This window comes from Triplophysa rosa, linkage group LG18, assembly GCF_024868665.1.
Source record: "Triplophysa rosa linkage group LG18, Trosa_1v2, whole genome shotgun sequence".
NCBI classification, from domain to species: Eukaryota; Metazoa; Chordata; class Actinopteri; order Cypriniformes; family Nemacheilidae; genus Triplophysa; species Triplophysa rosa.
This window is the reverse complement of record NC_079907.1, coordinates 22569448-22595440: the sequence shown is the minus strand read 5'-3', so window position 1 is coordinate 22595440 and position 25993 is coordinate 22569448. Positions and strand designations below refer to the sequence as shown.

At 38.8% G+C, this 25993-nt stretch overlaps 2 protein-coding genes across 3 annotated transcripts; one reads left to right on the top strand and one right to left on the bottom strand.

Annotated features, from left to right (window-relative positions):
* Positions 1–1066: 1066 nt before the first annotated feature.
* On the top strand, positions 1067–17584 carry ppp1r9bb (protein phosphatase 1, regulatory subunit 9Bb). Its single transcript, XM_057358491.1, has 10 exons — positions 1067–2897; positions 8732–8864; positions 8944–9064; positions 9179–9283; positions 12869–13004; positions 13247–13396; positions 13577–13630; positions 13862–14091; positions 14727–14823; positions 15957–17584. Exons 1-9 carry the CDS (start codon positions 1542–1544, stop codon positions 14758–14760), a joined length of 2319 nt encoding a protein of 772 aa, XP_057214474.1. The 5' UTR covers positions 1067–1541; the 3' UTR covers positions 14761–14823; positions 15957–17584.
* Positions 17585–17729: 145 nt separating this feature from the next.
* prdm9 (PR domain containing 9) lies at positions 17730–25458 on the bottom strand. Of its 2 annotated transcripts, none has more exons than XM_057358490.1 (6): positions 25286–25458; positions 24596–24755; positions 24213–24484; positions 22742–22809; positions 22466–22656; positions 17730–21694 (listed from the first exon to the last, which is right to left on the bottom strand). In XM_057358490.1, the coding sequence occupies exons 2-6, from the start codon at positions 24615–24617 to the stop codon at positions 19770–19772; spliced, it is 2478 nt and encodes an 825-aa protein (XP_057214473.1). In that variant the 5' UTR covers positions 24618–24755; positions 25286–25458; the 3' UTR covers positions 17730–19769. The 2 variants fall into 2 exon arrangements, with proteins under 2 accessions (XP_057214473.1, XP_057214472.1); XM_057358489.1 differs by having other exon boundaries at positions 24596–24706.
* Positions 25459–25993: the final 535 nt, after the last annotated feature.

The following is a 25993-nucleotide window of genomic DNA, read 5'->3' as shown; positions in this document are numbered from 1 at the left end:
TTGCTTTTTGCTGTCATCACAGGACACCTGTACGGTTTATTTGTCGACTACTATGGTGGTTTTTCTATTATAGGATTGAGTTTCTTATATGAAATAATACATTTAAGTTAGTTATAGGTTTCATACACTTCCCTGATATAGCAAAGGCTATGAGTCTCATGGGTCAAAGGTCATGGGCCCATGTTGAGCATCAAGCAGCACCATTAGGCATCTGCTTAACATTACAAATACACGTACACTTTGAAGACACATACAGCACATACACTTTGCTGACATTAGTTAGTTCAAGCATAGTTCAAGTATATGTTTCGCAACACAAAAGTAGACAGTAGTCTGTGCATTACTATACTTTATTGCACAAAGTCACGAACACTGATGTGTTCAGTATTAGCTTGTTCGAACAGTAATCTTTTTGGGTTGCACAGTATGGATTTAACCATGAGCTCATTGTAATAAAAACTACATTAAGCAAGAAAGGGTTTAGTAAATGACAAATATGATATACATTTGCCTGCTAAAAGGAAATGTATACTTTTCTTTTAAGAACTTCAAAAGGGTTTCGCCACGGTTAAGTCCTAGCTTAGTAAACCTGACATATAACTGTGGCAGGTTAAGACCTGAGTAAGATATAACGGTGGCGACTCAGAAAGAGGACGGACTAACAAAAAAGGTGATATCATGTGAAACCTGATTGGTAGAAGGGGATGTCAGGCGAAGCATGATTGGTTAACACTGTGAAAACCAACTCGAGGTTACTGTATAAAAGATGGAGTCAGATATGTATTCTTTGGACATCATCGGATGAACTTTGTGTGTCTCACTTTGCTTGCTCGAGCAAATAAAGATTGAAACTCTTGAAACCTTGTTTTGGTCTTCGTGAATTCTTTCTACATTGGGCGATCGATTTTGCCACGACACTACTCATACAGTAGAGTTTGACATATGAATGTAGTAGGCTATGTGTGCATGTTTTTTATTGCATTGTAATGGCTTGGAAATTTTATTAAAATATTTCTCGGTCTCTTTAATAGAGCCCCCTGGTATGACGAATAAACTGCGTGACCCCATAAAAATCAATGTGCGGAGATGGTGTGAAATGAGACGCTCTCTATGACCCTGCTTCTCTGCTGCGCGTGTTGCTGCAGCATCAGTGAGAACGACAGAAATCTGCAACCGAGAAAAGCAAGAGATCAAAATGATGCGGATTACAGACGCGCAATCTGTCGTGAAAATCCAGGGCGCACCGCTGTTCTAGTTTCTCGTCTATACTCGATGCTTTCGCGATTAATCGTGTTCACACACCGCTCCGCGCGAGGATACCAGATGATGCGCTGCATCTGCCATGATGCTGATGGATACTCTACAAGCGTTCATCTCGGCCATTAATACGCTATTATCACATTTTAGGACACATTGTTAATCGTTTTTTATTCGTTGTGCCTTTATTTCACACAGAAAGGCATGTTTATAGAATAGGAGGCTCTGGGACCAACGACACAGGGATGCTGTTATTGCACCGCCTAGGAAAAGCCTAACAGACCATGATGAAGACCGAATCCTCATCCTCCTCAAAGCCAGCGAGCACCACCGCGCTCCGCAGCCCCTCGCCTCACCGCAACGCTTACGAAGCGGCAGGGATTCAAGCGCTGAAGCCGGCGACCGATGTCTTTAATAACGGCGAAGCTCAAGATGGCAAGCCGAAGCCCACCAGCCGCGGCCGCGCGTACGGCTCAAACGTGCACCGCATCAAGAACATGTTCATGCAGATGGGCGCATCCTCGCCCACTGATGCCGAAGACCCGCAGAGGGCGAACGGCGACGGTAAAGCCGTGCGCCTCACCCTCCCGCGTGCAGGCAGCCTGAACGAGAACGTGGACCACAGCGCGCTCCTCAAACTGGGATCCAGCGTCTCCGAGCGCGTCAACCGCTTTGATAACAAAACGGACGCGTCGCCCCGATTCTCCAAGCTGCACGAGACAAGGAAGATCTTCGAGCAGCAGAATCAGGAAAAGCAGTCGGCTTCCAACCGGGTGTTGCTGAAGAAGGAACGCGCCGCGGGATTGCCGGATGCGTCGCGCTTGGATGTGGTGGCGCGTTTTAACGGCAGCACGGAGTCGCTGGATAGCCTGGATGCGATTGGGGGGACCGGCGAGGCCGTGTCTCCCACTGTCAGCCAGCTCAGCGCCGTGTTCGAGCGGGCCGCCGAGTTGCGAAACAACCTGCACAGGCTCTCCAACACGCCCCCGCTACCTCTGCGCGGGGTCACCGGCCGGGTCGGTGCGCTCAACTCCAAAGTCATCACCAAACGGGTGCGCGCGTTTCCTGCGGGGGCGAGCAAGGAGGACGGGGTTAACCGACACCTGGTGGACCAAGATAGGAGCCTTAACAGCTTTAACGGAGCCTCTGGGGATCAGGACAGTCTTAATGCTGTAGACAAAGAGTCCTCAGAAGGTAAGCAGACAGGTGAGATAGAAGACTCGAGTGCCACTGAATCCAAAACTCTTGATAAATCGGGAGAGGTCACTGCCACGAAGGCGAAAGGTACTCTTGTTACAGCTGGTGTCCGTACATCTCTGGAAAACGGGGCCTCGGAGAGAGACACTAGCATCGCTGACACTGGAAAGGCAGAGGACGGCCAGGCAGGACATGTACGTTCATCGGTGGGGGTCTGTAAGAAGGACGATGATGATAGCACTCTGAAGGAGGATTACTCTACTGTGGATATCAGTGCCTACAGCGCAGTGGGGGAAGACTCTGGTGGTAGTCAGCTTGAGGATGAGGAGGATGAAGAGGATGTATATGAGCCAGAGTCCAGCTGCTCTGAGGTTCCTGGATTACCTGTAGAGGAGGATCCACCCCCGAGCAGGAAGATTCAATTCAGTAGTGCGCCCATTACGGTGAGTTTTAGTGAAACAGCAATAAATTCGTGAATTTCTTTGGTATATTACACTATTGTTCTGGGAAAATGCACACAAGGGGGAATGTGCACCTGATGAAACCCAATGATGTTGTTACAGACAGCATCTTGTGTGCTTCCGTGGAGGCAATTTCACATTCTGTACAAAGAGTTAACATGGTCAATACGACAGAGTTGCTTACAAATACTAATCCGATTTTTTTATTCTACATTATATTTTCATGTCTTAGAATTTAAGCTTAATTTCTATATTTTGTTGATTGTATTGGTAACACTTATAACTGCATTATTTTACACGAACTAACAACGAAGAATCATTCTTTTTGGAGGATCTATTGACAGATATGCAACATAATATACTGTATATACTGTAACTATGTCTTCAGAGGTGTGTAAAGACCTAATAAAGCGTTATGTTTTTATTACCTTAGAACAAGCTATTTCTATCCACATACAGTTGCATGGAATTCTCCATGTTGTCTTTATCAGAAAGATATTTGGAAAAATGTTAGCGACTGACATTTCTGGGACATCATTGACTACCATAGTAGGAAAAATGATTGTATCGTTTTTTGTTCTGTTGAACACAAAATGAGATATTTTGAAGAATGTAGGAAAGCAAACAGTTATAGGGCACCTTTGACTATTTTCATTTTTCCTACTATGGTAGTCAATGATGTCCCAGACATGTCCGTTTTCTAAATATCTTTCTTTGTGTTCAACAGAGCAAAGAAATGTATACAGATGTGGAACAAATTGGGGGGGTTGGGTGGAGTACCCCTTTTGTTTTAGTTGAACAGATACATTTTAACCAGCATAAAACATCTGCCTTAATATGTTTGCAGCCAATCACAGAAGAAGACTATGGAAAGAAGCCTAAAAGCCCATAAATTAATTTTATATGCAACTTATATATCTACATTCCATCTTTGTTATATGAAACCAACTACAGACAACAAAACACAGCTCCGATCATCACTGCGTCCTCCAATTGTTTACATTTTTTGACTGGTAGCAGATCATTTTGAAATATTGATTGGCCATTTCCTTATGTTCTCAGAGCAAAAATCTAAAAGTTTGTCGCCGGAACAACAACCCCATAGCTGATTTGTCCAAGCAGCTTATTACAACATGTAGTTACAATTTAAAGTTAAGCCCGTGAAGCTGGTGTAAAAAGTTTTGTGTTGTGTGTGTTTGTTGAACATGAAATGATGTTTGAGCACGGCACTAATGAAAGTGTGTATTTCTGGCTGGTGTGTGAGATCATAGAGAGGCTCAGACACAGCATTCAGTCTCTGCCAAGCTACGGCTGCCGTTGTGTTGCTCAGTAAGTGGCAGTGTCATAGTCTCTCTCTCTCTCTCTCTCTCTCTCTCCTTCTGTCCCTGTTTCACATTCATTCTTATTCGTGGACAGAATTTGGGACAGAGGAGAGTCTGGCCTCTCCCGAGGTTTCTTTTTCTCCACTCTTATACACATATACATCTGTAGTGGAGTTTTGGTTCCTTGCCACCGTTACTCTCTGGGAGACTGCTGATTTCGTTTAATTCATGAATATAAACAACACACATGCACGTTAACACATTTAAACAAATATATTCTTTCCGCATGTTGTGGTATTATTGCAAATTGTTCTGGTATATTGTCATTTTAGGCTCCCGGTCCTGATAGCAATATTTGAAATAATAATATACCTAAATACTTCGATTGAATAATTTATGGTTTCTGGCAATCCACTGACATTGCATAGAGAAAAACTTGCAATAATATCATGTATCTTAATACCGTATTCTCTTAAATCCCCCCTAGTATTATTTGTATCATTTTTTGATTATGATGTATGGAAAGCTGCTTTGCAACAATGAAGATTGTGAAAAACGCTACATAAATAAAATTGAATTGAATTGACAGTGTTTCTCCCTAAATGAATCGAACAGCTCTCAGTCAAACACAAGGCCTGTTGTGTTGGTCAGGGTGTTGGGTCTTTATTAAACGTCTCTCTCGCTCTCTCTCACACTAACTGCTTTGTTCTCGATTTCTTCTCTTCCTTTCTCACCACCAACTCTTTCAGTTGCTCTTCCACTCGGTGCGCTTCATCAACCTATATTCATTTTTGACATTTCTATTTAATTCTGGGCTTCTTATTGATTTCTGTCTTTTATAGATTTTCCATTCGTTATTAACTTTCAAGTCATTCCTCTTTTCCTCTGTCTTTCTTTCCCTGTCTCTCTTCTTTCTTCTCTCTCCCTGTCTCTCTCTGTGGTTTGGCAGTGCTTATAAATAGCAGTATTGTGACTGTAACAGACAGTCCTCCCCTGCAAGGCGGTGTTCAGGCCAAACGTAGAAACTTCCAGCGTTCCTGTCTCTCTCTCTTTCTCACACACATACACACTGTTATGGCTTATATCATATTTGGACATATGAAGGCAATAATTATCTGTTGCCAGATCCTTTATTATAATCCATTTTTTCATCACTAGATGTGTGAGACTTTTTAATACAGAATTTAAAACAGAAAAATGAAGAAATGACATTTTGAGATTTACCCTGGTATAATAGTGGGCTTGTAAGTACGTGTCTCTTGTATCTCATCCATCACTCACCATGTCTGTCAGTCAGTATTTGTCAATATAGTTTGGAGGACATGGGGGCAGAATGTAGCTCAGAGACTTTCATTATTTCTGCAGACAGGTGCGAGATACATCAGGAGCAGACAGACAGCTCAGGTCTGTCTGAGAGCGAGACAGACGCCTCAGCTGCTGTGAGACCGGAGGGGAAGGTCGGCTGTGTTCACAGCAAGGTGTTTCTGTCCTACTTTTACACTTGCGCTCTTCTAAATCAGATATGCGAGCATAAAAAACCTGCTTACTGCTTTTAGTCGTATGCAATTTTCATCATATACAGTTAGCTCAGAGAGGTGTGTATTTATAGAAAATGCATATTAATGGTATTTGAACAGCCTCATTCCTCACTGCCAGCACATCAGGATGAAATCACTACACAGCATCACACCATATTGAACAAAGGCCCTGCGTAGCAGGATTCTGGGAAATCTTGAGCAATGACTCCCCAGCTCTACAATACATTGCTATTTCAGCGGCAGTACACAATATTTGACTATATTTGTTTTGGGACAGCTTAAACACTGTCAGCTGTTTTTAAAAGGCATATCAGGGATCTCAAACTGTAAAGAACACCAGTCCATGAAGTGCCCTAGCTGCTGTGAATTTACAATGTTAAAACATTTGATCCAAGCTCTGTTATTAATGTCTGTTATTAATGTCTGTTCTGATTCAATCTTGTTTTGAACAGTTCAGGATCCTCTAAGCTATCTGCTTTAGCTCAACACTATGAGGCCTGATGCAATAGTCAAATATTTTTGTGAAATAACTTATTATTTATATCACTTATAACATATTCAGTAGTTAGTGGTTTTCACAAATAATCTTTTCATTATATAGTCCAGTTTTAAGTGGTTTTAAAAAAGTAAACCGCATTGTTTGAGGCTAAAAACAGCACTGAAAAAACCCCATAATTTTTCTGTTATTTTTTTTACAGTTTTCCACGTATAATGTCCAAAAACTGTACTTTTACGGATTTTCTTACAAATATATCCTGTATTTTTTTAAATACGGTTAGGGTTAGGGTTAGGGTTAGGGTTAGATAGTGTGTTTGTGGGGCGCGCTCTGTGGAGCAGTTTGTCCGTTCCCACTGTAGAGGCGCTGCTGTGGAGGCGGCGTGGTGGGTTCCTTGCGGGGTGACCCGAGGTGTCTGTAGATAGGGACGTGGCCCATAAGGGGGCCCCAGCTGACTTCTAAGGGGACTTAAAGGGATACGTCAGACATGAATCAAAATTTCCCCGTGTTTTACTCCCCCTCAAGGCACCCTAACTGAATATGACTTTCTTCTTGAAGAATAATGCAGTCGGAATTATAAGACAACGTATCATTTTACTTCCAAGCGGTAGAATTTTGAAGCTCCAAAAAGTGCTTCTATCGATCAAAGAACTGTTCATAGCGTTGTCAATATGGATATTTCTCTTAAACAAACGCATCGATGCGCTTCAGCAGACCTTTGTTAAGACCACAGAGCCGTGTCGAGCAGTTCTTCGATCGATGGATGAACTTTTTGAAGAAAAAAGGAGCAAAATGAGCATTGTGAAATACATTTTTAAAAAGCTAAAAACTAAGAAATTTCATATTATTTGGACATGTTTATAATGAAGAAACATTTTTCCAGTTAATGACAAGCTCTTAAATATTTTATTGGGAAAAAAGTTTGAGTTTTGCAATGGGGGGGCCTTTGAATATTGTTGAATACAATGGGGGGGGGGGGGCCTTTGAATATTGTTGAATACAATGGGGGGCCTTGGAGTCAGAAAGATTGAGAACCCCTGATCTAGATACACAACGTAGAGTGTGTTCACAATTCCTTGACAATGAGTCATTTTCCTTATGTTTTGAGATTGAGAACTTTTTCTGATCCACATAGATCATAAACTATTGAAATCAATTCAGTAATGTAGACATTATTGTGCATGTATGTAGTTGACAGGACACTTTGCTATTCCCAATATGGTGGTGGCTTTAATGCATTGCAGCAATGGGCCAAAGCGTTCAATGTGCCTCTTATGTGTGTGTCTGGTTTTGAAGAGAGCATCAGCAAGACAGATGACATAACCGCTCACAGCGATGTTGGCACAGGCCGCTCTGCAGCACCCACGTTATAAAAGATTATACGCTATAAAACTTGCAGTGAAGCCACATGAGCGGCTGTAAAGTGGGCACACCTTCTCTGCCCACACAGCTTGCCTTTCAACAGAGATGCACTTCAGCTCCACGTTCAGTACATCAGAGCTTAAATGACCACATTTACAACCAAGAGCAAAGAAATACATTTGAGAGTTCTTCAGGTAACCTGAGGGCTGCTTGAATCGCGTTATTGTTTGATACTAACATTTCAAAAAGAGCTGGTGCATTTTTGTTTGCAAGAAAGGTTTATTTTGCTTAGAAACAAAGAGAAACGTGTATATACAGTATTTCTAGTGGTGGCTGCAAAGGTGGCAAGATGTTTATCTACTAGATAGAAAAATCTGCTGCGTTTACTAATGAATCTTTCACAATTAGAAAACATGAAGAGTTCATATGCAAACCCTCTAAATCCATCAGACCACGTTTAGTTTAAATGAGCATTTTTTATCAGGCTCCTACATTTACTTTCAGTAATACCAGATATCTCAGAGCGGGCAGAGTGTGGTATTTAGCGGGTTTTCAAGCAAAATGATTCGAGTAATGTATATATGTATATTTCATTCATTTTTGACGGATGTGGCTTTTGCATCTGAAATCTTCATATATCTATAGGGCGGATAAAGTTTTAGTACTCTAGGTCTTATAGTTTTTGTCTGAGTGAAAACAAAGCATGTAGTCGACAAATCGTTCAGACTTTGGCCATATGTAGGCACTAGAAATGCTTTTTTTGTTCTGTTGGACACCAAATGAGATATTTTGAAGAATTTAGGAAAGCAAACAGTTCTGGGGCACCTTTGACTACCATTGTAATGTTCCTACTATGGGACTCAATGATGTCCCATGTCAGTTGCTAACATTCTTCCAAATATCTTTCTTTGTGTTCAGCAGAACAAAGAAATGTATAAAGGTTTGGAACAACATGAGGGTAAAATGAGACTAAGTGATGACAGAATTTTCATTTTTGGGTAGAGTACCCCTTTAAACGTATTTTGCAACCAATACTGTTTGTTCACGAAGGTCCTCGTGTTCTCAACATGTGCTCTAAAGTATACGATCAAATTTCAGGTTTTCGCAACCTATTCCAATGAGGACTATGACAGGAGGAATGATGACGTGGACCCCATGGCTGCTTCTGCTGAGTATGAACTGGAGAAACGTGTGGAAAGGCTGGACCTGTTCCCTGTTGAACTGGAAAAAGGTCTGGAGAGAAAAGATGAGAGGTGCATGTCGATATGTGTTAAAGATTGTATTCTACATCTTGTGATGTATTTCAACAGATAATGAGGGGTTGGGTATCAGTATTATTGGGATGGGTGCTGGAGCTGACATGGGACTGGAGAAGCTTGGCATATTCGTCAAGACTGTCACAGAGGGAGGAGCGGCGCATCGGGACGGCAGGTAAACCTTACAACGCTTGCAAACACATATGCACACACAGACTTATTTTCTACACTTGACTTACTGAATGTCATTCCAGACCAGTCACAGTGTTTCTTCTGTTGTGTTTCTCAGGATCCAGGTGAATGATTTGATAGTGGAGGTGGATGGAACAAGTCTGGTCGGTGTAACTCAATGTTTTGCCGCCTCAGTTTTAAGGAACACATCTGGCACGGTCAGGTAAGACTAACAGGATGAAAACCACAATGATACACGTCATACTCCTGTAGTTTCAAACCATTCCCATCATACGTGTTGAATCATCCACAGTCACTGTTCGCTTTTATTGTATCAAAAATGCAGCATTGAAGTCCCCGTGAACCGGAAGTTGCAATCGTTTTTACTTCCGTATTTCCGTACTTTTCGTCTTTCTCTGTGATTTGATTGGATGTATATAAACAGCCGTTGCATTTTGAAATGGAACTGGCAGCAGACTGATAGTTGAAGGGGAGGAGTTAACGGATGCTCTTGGTTGGCAGAGTGCATTGAAGATATAAAACATTGGATGACTAGTAATTCCCTTCTTTTAAATTCTAATAAAACAGAAATATTACTTATCGGACCAAAGAGAAGACTTCGGAGACTTCATTTATTAGATATTATTTATTAGAATGATCTGGCTTGTTCTATAAACAGCATGCACTGTGCTGTGTTTGACCTTTTTTGTGTTTTTCAGTTTTTCTTATTTGCTCCTGTAAAGCTGCTTTGGAACAACACACATTGTGAAAAGCGCTATATAATAAAATCGAATTGAATGTGATATTACAGTACAACATATTGTTTCCAAATTTCCAAATATTATTAGAGATAGGCCTTATAACCCTGAAGGGACATTTTCAACATGTATTTGAACTGTTATTACTTTCACTTTAAGTGCACAAAAAAGAAATATTCACTAGTCATGTAGCAAAAAAAGCAGATAAACACTTATGCAACCTTCTGGAGGCCCACTGTGGCTCCTCGGACCCCAGTTTGAAACCCCCTACAGAGAGGCTGGTGAATGAATACAGTGGTGATAAATCTGAATTATAAATGTGACAAGTCAACATACCAGGCTGTATGTAATGCGTAATGATGTCTGTTGGGTAAAAAGCAGCAGTGTTATGCAGATGAATGGTGGGTGAAGCAAAGTATGGTCGGACAGCAGCTGTCCCAAACGTGTGAAAATAAAACTTTTGGTTGGTGTAGAAATGTTGAGATGTGAAGGCGACCCAAACCAAGAAAATGCAACATTGTAATATTTAATCCCTGTTTCTGAACAATGCATACGGTCTGAAAGTGTCCTTATACTGTATATAGAAGATGAACTCCCAACATACTTCCCTGTGTTTGTTAGAATTGTGCAATTTCCATCCAAGCCAAAATCACTTAAACACACACATCACCTCGTAATTATGACTTCTGAACTTTTCTGTAATTAGAGACAAGTCTCATTCTCTCAATTATAGCGTTATTTTTACACCTTTATTTTGAGCTCGGTTGCTTTGTACTCTGCATGTTGTGTAAATACGTTTAAGACTGCACACTGACTTACTTTTGTGTCATATTTCACTTGTAACTTTGATTGTAGCGGTGTAGTTTACCCTGACATTTTTAAAGAATATTCGCACAAACTCCATATTGTAATATTCAGCTCCTTTTTACGTAAACTAAAACATTTTCATGAAAAGGAACATTTGAGGTTTAGAGAGTTGTAAAAAACCATTGCGAATCTGTTGAAGTATTCATGCAAACCGTCATAAGAAAGTGCACACACAAGTGAAAGAAACTTGGTGTTCTGTTCCTAGCGGTCGGGTTCCCTCGTCTTTTCCCTCATGAGTTCATCATTTAGAAAATGAGGGTCAGTGTGACAGATGTAATTATGATGTGTTACAAAGCTTGTATTTAGAGGAGAAGAATACTAGATCCTATTATGACAGATGAATGTTTATGGGGGAGGGCAGAACAAGGGGAGGCTATTTGGAAACCAGACACGCACAGCGTAGGAGCAGACAAGAGGGATGGAGCTGAGGAAGGATAACATGTAAAGGAGAAATGAAAAAAGCCTAATTTAAGGCAAACAACATGATAAATGTTGATTTGTTGATCCATTACCGCATTAATAAAATTAGCACCTGCTCACGCCATATAGAAAATCATTATAAAAAAAATATTTTATTGTGGTTATTGATTTGTGAATGTATTACTTTTTGTATGTAATGTATTGTAATGAACTTCCAACAGCAAACAAATAATAATGCATACAATTTCATTAAAATTGCACGTATATCATACATTTGTATTTATTAAAGAATAAAAGAAAAAAAATGTGTTAAAGGGACAGTTCACCCCAAAATGAAAATTCTGTCATCATTTACTCACTGTATAAAGCAGCATTGTATAAACTGTAAAGCATAACATCCACTACCATAGTAGAAAAGAAATATGTATATATTTTTTGTTCTGTTGAACACAAAATTAGATATTTTGAAGAATTTATGAAAAGAAAAAGTTCTGGGGCAACTTTGAGTACCGTTTTATTTTCCGACTTTGGTAGTTGATGATGTCCCAGACCTGAAAAACATTCTTAAAAATATTATTCCCTGTGTTCATCAGAACAAAGTAATTCATACAGGTATGAAATTACACGGTGGTGAGTAAATGATGACAGAATTTTCATTTTTGGGTGAACTATCCCTTTAACAAAAGCTTTTTTAGTTTTCAATTACTTTCACCACCAGGGGGCGTTATGTTTACTACAGTATTTTGTGGTAGCCTTTCACAGTGTTCTCATTACAAATATTGTCATGTTGTTGTTGTTGTTGTTTTAAACTGCCCATATAAGATTTTTACTAAATGACAACTTATAAAAGCAGTTTTAGTTCTATTTGTAGTTCTGTTCTATTGGTTATTTATAAAAAATATATAAATTTAGTCCTGGTTTGCTTAGAGTAAAATGCACTGGCATTTTAACGACGAACCTAAAGACACAGAACACCGAAGAGCATAAGTATGTTCACTGTCTAGAGACTTGAGACTGTCATTAAATACGCAGTAATAGTCATGAATAATCAGGACATCTCTATTCCTACAAAAAGTACCATTTGATTCTAAGAGGTCAAAGAGATTGTGATCAGTGTTGGGTAAGTTACTCTGAAAAAGTAATTAATTACTAGTTACTAATTACATATTCGATAATGTAATTAGATTACTGTACAAGTTACTCTCTTCGAAAAGTATTTAATTACTTATTACTAATTACTTTCTATATCCTACATCAACCTTGATGAGTTAAGTGATTCAAGGATAGACATGAAACGGCTCTTTTAATTCATTTAAATAAATTATATAAAACTACATAAAGTATTATTATTATTTACAAATGTGAGAATTATACTTTAAAGCACGGATTTTAAAGTTTTTGATGTCAATTCCTCTTCTGCACACACACATATTACACAAAGTATTTAGTTTAATTACATCAAAAGTAACTGTAATTAAATTACAGAAAAAATAAGAGTAATCCCTTTCTTTACTTTTTCAAGGGAAAAGTAATTAAATTACAGTATCTAATTACTTAGTAACTAGTTACACCCAACACTGATTATGATCAATTAAATTATGCATGTTATAGAACTAACATGATATAACTTAACTAACATGATAACTAAACCTCAGGCAACAATGTTTTATTTTCCCCCTCAAAGATGGAATTGAAATTCTTTTCAAAGCCTTGTATTTTACTTGGGCAATGACGTATTAAACACTTAAACTTGCTGTCTGCAGGTTTATCATTGGCCGAGAGAAACCAGGAGAGCAGAGTGAGGTGGCTCAGCTCATCCAGCAAACCCTTGAACAGGAGCGCTGGCAAAGAGAGATGATGGAGCAACGCTACAGCAACTACATGGGGGATGAGGAAGAGGTGCGTGAGCGTGGATTTTTAATGTATGAAGCAATTGAAAGAATCAGGCTGATGTGTGTCAACGGATCGTTTTCTAGTTCACAAGCCTGCAATCTTGGCCTGCCCCTCCAAACCATACAAAACAATCACACTGATAGAATTCACTGTACGTTTTCAAAAGCCCCTCTAACAGGTTATTCTGGGACTATTCTGGAAACAGCCCCAAAAGGTCGAGAGATTTCAATCCTGTCCTTTCTTTCTAGGCTGGTGATTATGGCACTGATGAAGAAGAAGAAGAAGATGAGATGAGCCCCACGTACCCAAGTGCCATAGAAGTGTTTGATTTGGCTGAGAATGAGGACATGTCACCTGTGGAAGTGGACCCTGAGAAGCTCGCCCACAAATACAAAGAAGTAAGACAAAAACAGTTGCCTTTTTTCCAGAAAGACCTTTCTTACATGTTTTGTATTTTATTGTACACACTCATACTATTTGTATATACAATACATTGCTTCTGGACTGTTAAACCATCATAATCCTCACAAAATTACATGTTGTTGTGCTCTCTAACCTGTGTACTACATTTTGCACAGTTGCAGATTAAACACGCTGTGACTCAGGCTGAGATCCAACAGCTGAAGCGGAAGGTAGGATTACCTCGTGTCGCCCATTTGCCAAATCAAATTGTGTAATTTCACCCACATACAGTAGATGTCCCACGTTTTTTGTTTTTTATTCAAACATATTATTAAAGATGTATTAAAAATGGCATGCATGTTGTGTGTGTTGGAGTGTTAACTCAAGCTCAGCTTCGAAAAGAAATAAAGGAGGCAAATAAATAAAGACAATGATATTTTTCTGTTTGTATCTATGTGAAGCTGAATCATACAGTACAAGAGAAACAGCGCTGGCGTGCAGACAAGGCCCTGATGGAGCGTAACATGCAGGAGAACCGGGAGCGCATGGAGAAGCTGGAGGGATACTGGATGGAGGCGCAGAGTCTGTGTCAGGCTGTGGATGAGCACCTGAAAGAGACACAGGCTCAGTATCAGGCTCTGGAGCGCAAATACAGCAAGGCCAAGCGTCTCATTAAAGAATATCAGCTAAAGTGAGACACAACGCATACATACACAAGCTTTCTGAAGCTTTAACCCACAACACTTCTCTAAAGCTTAAATGCTCATATAGACGGTTTCTTCGGATGCATGCACCTGGCCCGAAGGAAACGTCTGATCTCTGTTCGTTTATTGATCTGGCCTAATAATATAACAATTTGTATTTTATTGAATTAATATTCATTTATATCATTATTTTATTGTATAATAATTGTATTAAATAAACGATTCGTTGAATTTTGTTGTATGTTCATTTTATAAGAAGGAACAATTTGTGAAATGGTTGGGGCAACGTTGTATATGGGGCATTGACATCTAGCGGTTGAACTTGGTATCGCAGTCTAAATTCAAAAGATTGGAAAGGCGAGTTTAGCCAAGAAACGGTTCTTCTCGGTTTCTTTTGTTTGTTATTAGAAATAATCCGCTGGAACTCAATTCTTTGTGGATGTGTAGATATTTGTTTATGCTTTGAAACCGTCTATATTTCACCTTTGATATTTAATAAACAACATTGATTAATTCGTCGCTGTCCTTCTGAACCCTTGGATGTCCAAAATGTTCCGGAAATAGAAAAAACAATGCAAGTTTACGTCTGATTAGTGTATTTTGTTTGTCTTGTTGCATGTAGGGAGATTGAGTTTCTGAAGAAGAAAACAGGTTAGCAGAAAACTGTAGAAGAAACTGAAGCTTCACATAAAGAAGAAACAGACCAACTCCAAGACAAGGTAGAGTGTTTTTATCTGTCAAATACACTCGTTAGAATGCTTGATTCTGATTGGCCAGTCGCGACATTTGCAGGTTCGTCATTCCCAGATAACCTCTCGAGACTAATAACACAGTAACGCGGATGCAGCAAATCATTTTGACAGTTTTTTTTGACAAATTAAATATAAATATGTCTTTTAATAACATATATGACATTATATTTACAAATGATTAAACCAAATTGCCTGTTTGTGACATTTGAACATCGTTTCTTACCTTAAAACCGAAAGAAAGCGGCTTTTCCTCGCTGAAGGTCTGCATTCTGTAAAAATGAGCTCATAAAATATTTTTAAAATATTTTTCTCATGTGGCAAGTAGCCGTGTAATAAGCGTAAATTATTCTGTGATAACAACCTGCTGCCTGTACATTATGCCTTACTTAATGAATACTATATAAACCATACACACTATAGCTAACAAATATACAAATTAAGGCAAGTGAATATGACTGTATATTTTAATTTAAACATATTAACTTGAAATTTTACCAATTAATTAAATACAGACAAAGCATGTTTTGGTATGCAAATGAGCCGATCTCTCATTAAATATGCGCATATTCACATCTATTTAAAAAGCAAAAATCTAGACACTGAAAACAGTTACACCTGTAATCTTTGTTTCATTTGAACAACATATTAGCATTACACATTTTTACAGAACAGACTACAGATATATCTTTTTTTTATTGAAAAATATAACAATTTTATGAACACAAATAAAATGTAATTATCACCATATTTTTACCCCAAAATGGTATGTAAATCAGCTAACAAAACATTGTGTTAATAAATCCTTCTGTAATAACCTTCAGAATATAACTAAGAATGAACATGGAAAGTATGGCTTAGGTGAGTGCTACACAAGTAGCATTTTTTCATTTTGATAATGGATAGGAGTAACAAAACACCAAAAATAAACATTTCATTGTGAACTTTGTCATTTTTATAGTATCACTGTTAAAGAAGACATGTTATAAAATCTGAAAACTGACCCACAAATTGCACAAGTATGCACAAAAATGACTTTTTTGCCTGCCATGTCTCGCCTTAAATGGTTATACAATACAAACCATTATTGTTTCTCTACACAGGTAACAGATGTTGAGTCACAGGTTGAGGAACTGAAGACACTGGATCCGTCGTAAAGTTAATCAATGTTATATCTACTTCAGTGTAAATGTATTGGAACGGAGGAAAGAATCTGTTATTAGAGAATCTATAATGGTGTCCATTTAGTCATTGTCAGTAAGCCCCACAGGAGGTTTATAACCCTCCACCTTCCATTTTAGGATTTTTATGGTTCTGTAGATTTCCATTTCTTTATTTTTAGTATTGTGAATAATTATTTCCCCCCGCAGTGTTTGCTTTGAAAGCCCTTTATTTACCTTACATGTACTTATAGATATTAATTCGAATGACATTGATGGTTTTACCAATGCTGTAATAACCTAATCGAAACAAATTATGTTTTTCGTAACAAAACGTGTTACATTTCGTTAATAAAACTGTTACTTTTGCTCTTGAAGCTGATGAAATGGGCACAGGGTCCAGAATAAGTGGGAAAAAAACAATGCCCCTGATTCAGAAATACCAGTAATGACCTGCCACTTTCTGCATTACCTTAAACGTCTCGTTACTCATTTATTTTTGTTTACATATAGTATTTTCAGGATCGCACCGAGAAAGCAAGTTATATGATAAAACATCCTTTGTCAATATTCTTTTATGAACTGTAAACAGAAAGCACATTTGTGGTGAAGTTGTGATTGTTTTGGGAATGATAAACAGTCTGAAGCAGCTGAAGATGAAGTACTGTGTGGTTATTTAAAACGGAACATAATTTAGCTTAGCCATACTTTATAGCCACATTTTAAGGGCGTTTATTTCAACACCTCTTTTCAGATGCCTCTCTTCTACCAGCAGTCCACACTATACCTCTCGTGCAAGGTTTTGGTGACTTGAACCTTAAAAACCAACTGCTGCCTTTTTCTCAGTATTACTTAGGGATACTTCAGCCAAAAATGAATATTCTGTCATCATTACTATGGGAGTCAATGGGGGGCAAAATCTGTCTGGTTATAAGCATTCTTCCAAATATCTTTCTCTGTGTTCATCAGAACAAAGACATTTATACAGATTTGGAGCAACTCGAAGGTGAGTAAATGATGACAGAATTTTCATTTTTGGGTGAAGTATCCCTTTAAGTGTTTCACTCACTCCCAGTGTTCATTTGGGTCCTTACAATTTCTTCCATACCATATAGTGTTTAAAACAACATCAACAAAACCAGGACTATGAGATTGGCCCCCACATGTGTATATTTTGAACTTTCTTTTTTTACATGAGTGTTGTTCATGTTTGAATTCAGTTAGGGTGTGGACAGGCTCACAATAGTTTGAAACCTGGAACCGATCTTTATACTACTGCCTGGAACCTGCCTCAATGATTCTTCCGTATAATGAAACCCAAAAAAGCCCAACATTCTCACGCTAGCTGCAATAACAGTTTGGAGGAAAGAAAACCAACATGTGAACATATTTATGTGAAATGTACGAGGACCCAAGTTGATTGTGATTGTAGTATGTCACTATTATCCTTTCAGCAGAGACGAAATAAATCAATGAGGCATGTAAACGATTTTGTTTTTCAGTGCAAACCTTGTATGGAGCACACACAACCTTGTGGTTTGTTATGCGCTTTTATGAAATAAACAGTCAATTGTGGATTTGTAACAAATTTTGTCGTGTTTTATTCATAGCTCTTAAATTAAACGACGAAACTCTCAGGGATTCATGCTAGTACAAAATAAAAGTTCAACTACTGTAAATATAAAACTATGAAGGGATGAATAGGATCAATTATAATTTAAAGGTATAGTTCACCGAAAAAATGAAAATTCTGTCATGAAGTGCTCACCTTCACGTAGTTCCAAACCTGTATAAAGTTCGTTGTTCTGTTAAACACAAAGAAAGATATTTGGAAGAATGTTAACAAGGGAGATTTCTGGGTCATCGTTGACTACCATAGTAGAAATAATATATAATAATGTATAATTTGTTTGTCCTGTTGACTACACAATGAGATATTTAGAATTTAGAAAAGCAAACAGTTCTGGGGCACATTTGAATACCATTTTTTTCTATTATGGTAGCCAATGGTGCCTCAGAGATCTCAGTTGCTCACATTTTCCTAAATATCTTTCTTTGTGTTTAAGAGAACAAAGACATTTATACAGGTTTGGAACAACTTGAGGTTAAGTAATTAATGACAGAATTTTCATTTTTGGGTGAATTATCCCTTTACATCACACCACTTTCACAAATGTCAGCAGGACAGAGGACATGTGCATTACCAGCCACTAGAGGGAGCGATTGCCTGCCAGCAGGAGCAGGTGCAGCATGTAGAATATTGGTTTGTATATTTGACATTACACACATCACGACCAGACTGGAAAGTAAAGACGGTTACTAATAAACACGAGTATCCGGCTTCAGAAAGCAAGGATGTTGTTCAGGATAGTTTGATTGTGTTACTAAACATTATGACATAAAAAGCGTACGCCACAAATACTGAATGACTGAATGTATTGTTCAAGCCTTGCTTTAATCTGTATGGTTTAATCAGCTGTTATATTTAAGATGAAAAAATGTCTTTTTTGAAAAGCATCTTAAAACACTAACTGAAGATGATTTTAATCCTTGTGCTGTCAGCTCACCCTTCAGTGTTTAACTACATGTGTAAAAACTAGAAATGGAGCAGAACAAGCACCTTTTCATCGTTTCTCATACAATATATTCTACATTAGGTAAATATAAGGTTATTTCATTAACCAAAATGTGTATCACATATGCAATCATTTTATTAAAACAGCTCTGTTGTGTAAAGTGTGGCATATTTATTAAACAGTCAAAAAAGTTTTAAGAAATTTAAAGTAATTTAAGTGTGCATGCTATGTTATTTTAAACTAAAATGTTCAAAACGACAGTCAACTTCTGAATTGACACATATATTGCGCAGGTCATTCTTTGCTTGGGTTTGTATATATATATATATATATAATGAATATTATAAAGTAATAAAAACATTGCATTTACTATGCCTGAGAGAGACTATAGCAATCCTATCACACATAAAGGAGCATCAGAACGCCTTCCTTTGAGAGGCCAATTTAATGACAGGCCTGCAGATGCACATTTTTACCATGTTACAGCTTCTTTAAATGATTCAGAAAACAAGCATCAAAACGTCATTACTTGATACCCTGTAATATATGTACACAAACTCAACCGTGACATCAAATTTAAGGTTTGTAAATTAAAACAAACTGTTTATACAAGACTGTATCAACTTGTGCTTTCTGCTGCATAGATGGACAGTGTGTTAAAAGATGCATAAATGTTCATGCATCTAGTGAAGTTTAATGACCTCTGTGGTTTAATGGCTTATTTGCCACTGAAGTCCTTGATGATATTATTGAACGATAAGACTGGAAATTGCATATTTATTTGGGAGGGGGGGCAAAATGGGAGGATGTTTAATGTGAAAAAAGCTTTATCCTTATAAATACATAACAGAAACCCTACTGCATTTCTGCAAATTTTACATTTATTTTACTATCATAGAAACATTTCAATGTCTAACAACTGAATTAATAAAATATAGTTTTGACTCTGTACTCCTACGATTCTCTGGTTTTGGGCACCAACTACATATCAAGTATTTGTGTGCCTACTTATCCTATTTTTAAGAAAATAATCTTGTACCCAGTCCAGACTCGTCTCGGCAACAAAAAGGTCTTTTTAATCGACAATTTTGTGTCAATGGAAATACAGATATTCTCCAAACAACAGTAGCAAAACCTTTCCTTCGACATTGGTATATTCGTTAGCCACGTATCGTCATGGTTACTGTAGCGCAGAGTGCATTTTCTGGAGATGTCGGGTCAAGTGGTATCCACGGGTAAAGCTTTTCCCGCACTGACCACAGGGGAAAAGCTTGGTGCCGACGTGAAGCTGTTGGTGAGCCTTGAGACTCTGCGGTCGACTGAAGCTTTTCCCACAATCTGGGCAGCGGCATGGCCGAACTCCCGAATGCTTCTGCTCATGCCGCCTCAGGTCTCCCGACTGCCTGAAACTCTCCCCGCATTGCGCGCACAGGAAAGGCTTCTCGCCCGTGTGCGTGCGGAGGTGCACGTTCAGTTGGCCCGCGTGCACGAAACTCTTCCCGCACTGCTGACACGTGTACGGCTTTTCACCCGTGTGGATGCGCTGATGTTGCTTGAGGCTGTTAAACCAACTGAATGCCTTCCCGCAATCGGGGCACAGGTAGACCTTATCTCCCTGCTTAAAGCAGGTGTGGTTCTTAAAGCCCTTGATTGTGCTGAAGCTCTTGGAGCACTGGGTGCAGCTGTGCGGCTTTTCACCTGAGAAAACACCATCGAAACTCAGATATTTGCCGCTCATCTCTGGGTGGTGTCGCCGGATGTGTTTGTGAAGGTAGTGTTCACCCGTGAAGGAGAAAGGGCAGTAGGTACAGAGAAAAATGGTGTCGTTCTCCTGCGCCGAGCTCTGAAGGAGGGCTTTCAGGCGCGAGTGGCTCTGCTGGTGGCGCTTCAAGCCAGAGGATTGGGCGAAAGACTTAAGGCACTGCGTGCAGCAGTAGGGCTTCTCCTTAGAGTGGATGGTGCGCTCGTGGCGGCGAAGGTTACACAAACGGTTGAAGTGAAGGTTACAGCTGAAGCAGCTGTGTGGCCCACCTTCCAGCTGAATACACTCGTGGGCTTTGAGGAGATCAAGATTACCGAAAACTCTTTTGCATTCGCCACAAACGTGACGGGAAGCCGGTGCTTCTTGCGGTTCCTCCGGTTCTTTGTTGGCTTTTCCAGGACATTGGTGAGTTTTTAGCAACTCGGAATCAGAAAAGCTTTGTTCACATTTAGTGCAGACTGTTAAAGCCGTCTGTGCCTCAGCTGTGGCTTTATGCTTGTTCTTCGGCGGTCGGCCACGGGGTCGTCCGCTAGGCACATTTTTAGGACGAATCCTGCGGCTCAAGCGGCTCTTCGCAGACTTTCCCGAGCTAACAGGAGGTTCGTAGGGTGGGTCATTCGTGTCAAAATGAGCCTCTGTAGCCTCATTCTGTGGTGTGAGCGAGCCATTCTCCACTAATCTGAGGTACTCGCCATGATGATGGCGCTTGAGATGTTGGAATAAATTGACTTTGGTCACAAAAGAGAACGAACACTTGGTGCAGGGGTGTACATCAGAAGGTATGGTGGCATCCGTTTGTTTCTCCTCGTTCCGGTGGGTCTGTTGGTGTCTCTTCAGGCCTGTTGCCTGACTGAAGCACTTCCTACATTGGCTGCAGCAATAAGGCTTCTCCTTGAAGTGGATAGTGCGCTGATGTCTCTTCAGATGACAAGACCTCAGAAAATTGCGGTCACACTCACCACATTTATTTGTTTCTCCCGAGACATCGGTTACCCCGTTGGTGGTCTCGTTCGAACCCTTCTTGCATATATCGGACAAATCTGTGCTGTCTGACTTTTCTAGGTCATGTACGGCTTGTCCATTTAGGCTTGAAACTTGACCCTGACAGTAACCTGTGTTTGGCTGCACCTGGCTTGGAGGAAGTGCATCAGAGGCCAGGAGGCACTGGTCTACGTCGATCACTGGTGAGTGGTCTGTGGACACAATTGGCTGCGTCTGCAAGAATTGTGCATACTGATCTGGGTGCGAACGTTTCACATGAACACCCAGATAAAAAGAGGTTGGAAAGGAGTAACAGCAATGAGGACAAGGGCATTCTTGAGAGGACTGTTCTTCGGTTTTCCCTGTAAGAAAAAGGGCAAATTACTGAAATATCAATAGACTGGGATAGACAGTAAAACCAATACATTACAGCTGTTGTATGTAACTATCCGGTCAAAGTTCACTATAGGACTGGGAGACCTGAGGCCTCATTTATTACCGATGCGTACGAACAAAACATGCCCTGAAAGAGGCGTACGCCACTTCCTACGCAAAAGATGGGATTTATAAAAACAAACTTGACGGGTAAACCCTAACACATTTCACGCTTTCATACACACATTAAATATTATGCTCTCATTAATGGAGTTCAGAACTCAAGTGACTTCTAAAAGTTAAACAAAAAGTAGATATATTTCTATTGCATGCGCTGCTTTTATACGTTTTCCGTTTCCGTTTTAATAACAGAGGAGTGCGAGGTGCATTATAAATCCTCTTAAACTAAATGGCAAAACTCATGTTCTAAAAAAATATTTGATGAATATAAAAATATTTATTGCGAGAACAACCCCTGGGCAATACACCTAAAATTTGGTATCTCGTGATCTTTCAAAATTTTTGTAAAACATAATGTTGCTGCTTTAGGTGGATGTTTAAGTGTTTAAGTAACTATGAATTTGCATTTGATTTCCTTCTTCATAAAAATGTTCATTGTGTTTCACATTGTTATCAACCAAAATGTCTAGAAAATCATGATAGAACATTCGATTGTTTCCCACCCACGAAAACTTGAGAGAAAATGATATGCTCAATTTGCTACATAGGACGCATCATGTTATTTTAAGCAAAATTACCAGGAGGGTTGCATTTTCTGTCCCAGATCTTATCCCAGATTGTGCCAAGGCCTTCTGCATATTCATCAGAATACCACACTCGTAACTCCTGCCCTGGGCTAATAGATCGACAACAACGAAACAGAATCTGTCCATTTTGCTGAAATGCAACAAGATTCTGCTCCATCTCACTTGTTGAGCACACCACATACCTTAAACAAAATACAAAAAAGAAAGAATTAATAAACAAATAAACACAACTCAAATAAAATTCAGGAGCATAAAAGGAGTGCTTACTTCATCCAGTTAGAGTGAGTATCTCTCTCTACATCTATGTAACTACATTGATTATTGCCTCTGCAAATCTGTTAATAAGAGAAGAATGATGTTTAAGCTTAGTCAAATCATACAGCATAGGCCTTTTTCACGCTTCCGGGTTTTTGACTTCCGCATTGTTTGTCGCAGGGTAAACGATGTTCCGGTTACAGCAGTATCCAAGTCTAACAAGAGTGTCTGGATTAAATGTCTTCATATAAATAATGCAAACGAGCTTAATACCTTATTACCGCCTGCTTAAAGTTAAGATCTTAATTTAAACACACCTCTCAGCTAAGAGGTGGCTCTAGTACTGCTGTTTCGATCTTAATAAGGTTTGTACTGTTTATGGGATATCAACCTGATGGTACTTGCTGATTTTAACTACTGAACTGCATATAATAAATCCAGTGACGATGTTCTCTGTCTCATTTTATTCTTTATGTTTGTCTGGTTTGGTCCTGCATTATATCGATAAAGTAATTACAGTAAAGGCAGCGCGTTGTGCTGGAAAGACATCACCCAATCCCTCCCGTCAGACTCGCATCACTTTCTGTTTCAGAAAATTTAAAAAATGTCTTCTGTTGTCTGGTCTCGCTAGTGCTTCTGACATTATCAAAAATATTCTAATAATGTAAAATATATAATATCAGATGTTTTACTCGCGGGTGCATTGGATCATTGCCACGCATTATATATGCATGTTTTATTATGTCTGCTCTGTGTTACTGTGATAGGGGAGTGAATAATTGTTTATGTATACAGTACATTAAAATAAAAGTAAGACCATGATTATTTAGGAACATTAGATGTGCAGTATTGAAAGCGACCCATTAAAAGACTGGAGAAGGACAACACAGCTGTTTATGGTAAGCATTTAATAATACGGTCTAATTTATTAATATTGGTTACAGCGCAATGTAATACTTTGCATTTCTTAAGCTTGGTTAATTTTTAAGTTCTACATTTATTACGTTTTCACAATTTAAGTTTTAACATTTTACATTTGGTAGTTACAATAAAAAAGAAACCTTACCTTAGCAGTTTATGGTATCTTATTTACTAACACATATTAACGAGTTACACTCTATGTTAACAGTGTACCAGCATTTTAAAGTCATTTCTTATAATACAGTGACGCGATCACGTTTAAATAACACGCGAGCTAGGGTGTATAAACTCAAAACACTTAAATCAATATTAGCAGTCCGAGTGCACAAAACAGATAAATGCACAGATATGAATATTTATGTTTAATATAGATTAAAGTCGCAAAAAAAGACAGTACAGATAAACGTAAGATTTAAATGACACAAGCGCATTCTATTACAATGGCATTTAATCTGTAGGGGAAGTTGCTTTACCCTGCGGTGACGTAGTTTCCGTCTCATGTGAAAGAGGCTTATTAATAAATTGTAACAAAACAAACTAAAAACAGAAGGTTGACACTTACTACCCAAGAATTTGAACTATCTAATGCCTTTTCCTCACTGGTCACCTCTCCATCAAAAGGTCCAAAATGCATCCCCAAAGGCACAGTCTGGCCTTGGTTGAAAACTCCAAGTCCTGCGTTGGGAATGCTTGATCTGCCTATCACCAAACCTTGAGGGAGTGTTAAGAGAGCCCTCTGAGGAGTCCCCTTAGTCGCTGGTGAGTCATAAGTAAATAACGGTGGCCCATGAACCCCGCACTGATCTACGAAGTGCTGGTGGCACATCTCACAATCTGCCAAAAAAATGACGAGGTGTATCAAACAAAGAGTGTGTACATATGACATAGTATGTAACAGATATGGTTTTTGTCAATTTCAAAACATTTGTCACGTTATGTACTTACAGTACTGTCGGTCATTAAACATGTTTTCTTCTTGTCCCTCAGTCACCGCATCTGAGCAGTTAGTAACAGAGCCTTGTATCTCCAAATTCTGTTCATCGCTTGGTGGCAGGTCTGTTGGTGACCAAATGCAGGTTGAAAAGAATTTTCTAGAAGCACTGGTCTACAGTGACAGAAATAGACTTGAATATTGGGCAATGCCTGTGCCCTGGAATGAATTCTCATTAAAGGCATTTACAAACACGGTGTCATATTCCATATATTTCATTAAAAATAATCTTTAGAAAGATATGTTCAATTTGAAACAACTAACGTTACTGTTAACTGTAAAATAGTCAGACATAAAAGTATCTGTAAATATTGCTCGCGTTATTTTAACCTAATAAACACCACTAAAACACTGACTGCACGCTTTGTAAAATGCAGTTGAAGGTTCTAAGTTGATGTCGTGCAATATTCTGGTGACCTTGTTTTAACATTTAAAACCACACTTAAAAGGAGGTAAACGAGGGTAAAAGTGTCTGGACTGCAATAAGCATTTATATATCTGCAAGGCATGAAAATCTTGCTCAATTGCTGACAGAGATGAACTAACAACATGTTTAAATGTTCATATGGAAGTGTTCTTTAGCTATTAGCATGTTAAGGCTGTACTGAGTTAGCCATGCAATTCAGTAAACAAACCGCACCCACCTGGACTGTCCGACATTATTTATTAAAAAGGATAGCCGCACTTTAAATTTTACTCCAGATTAAATATACACATTTGAAGGGTAAATCGTTGTATATTCCTGTGGTAATCTCCAAACCAAGAGATTGATAACTAACTCAGGACTTCCCCAAAACAGGAAGTCGTCATGCGTCGTCGTCGGTCCGTGACGTCATCAGGAACGCTTTCCCTTCTTAAAGGGATACTAAACCCCTAAAATGAAAATTCTGTCATCATTTACTCACCTTCGAGTTGTTCCAAATCTGCATAAATTTCTTTGTTCTGATGAACACAGAGAAAGATATTTGGAGAATGTTTATAACCAGACGCCCATAGTAGGAAGAAATACAATGGTAGTCAAAAGTAAATCGACGCACATGAGTTTACCCTGTCAATCTTCATATAAAAAGGTTCCTGAAATGAATCCCTTCTGCTCCTTCTGTGGAGCTGAAGATGAGTCAGTTCGTCATCTCTTTTGGGATTGTGTCCATGTAGTTACCCTTTGGAAAAATGGGTCTGTTTGTATGTGCATCTATCTTAGACAGTTTTTCTTTGGTATTTAAAGACATCTTATTTGTTTTTTATAATTCTAACAAGAATCAAAAAGACAATTATTTTCTAATACATTTATTTATTTTCCTAGCTAAGTTTCTTTATACATAAATGCAAATTTTTGTCTGTTAAACCCATAT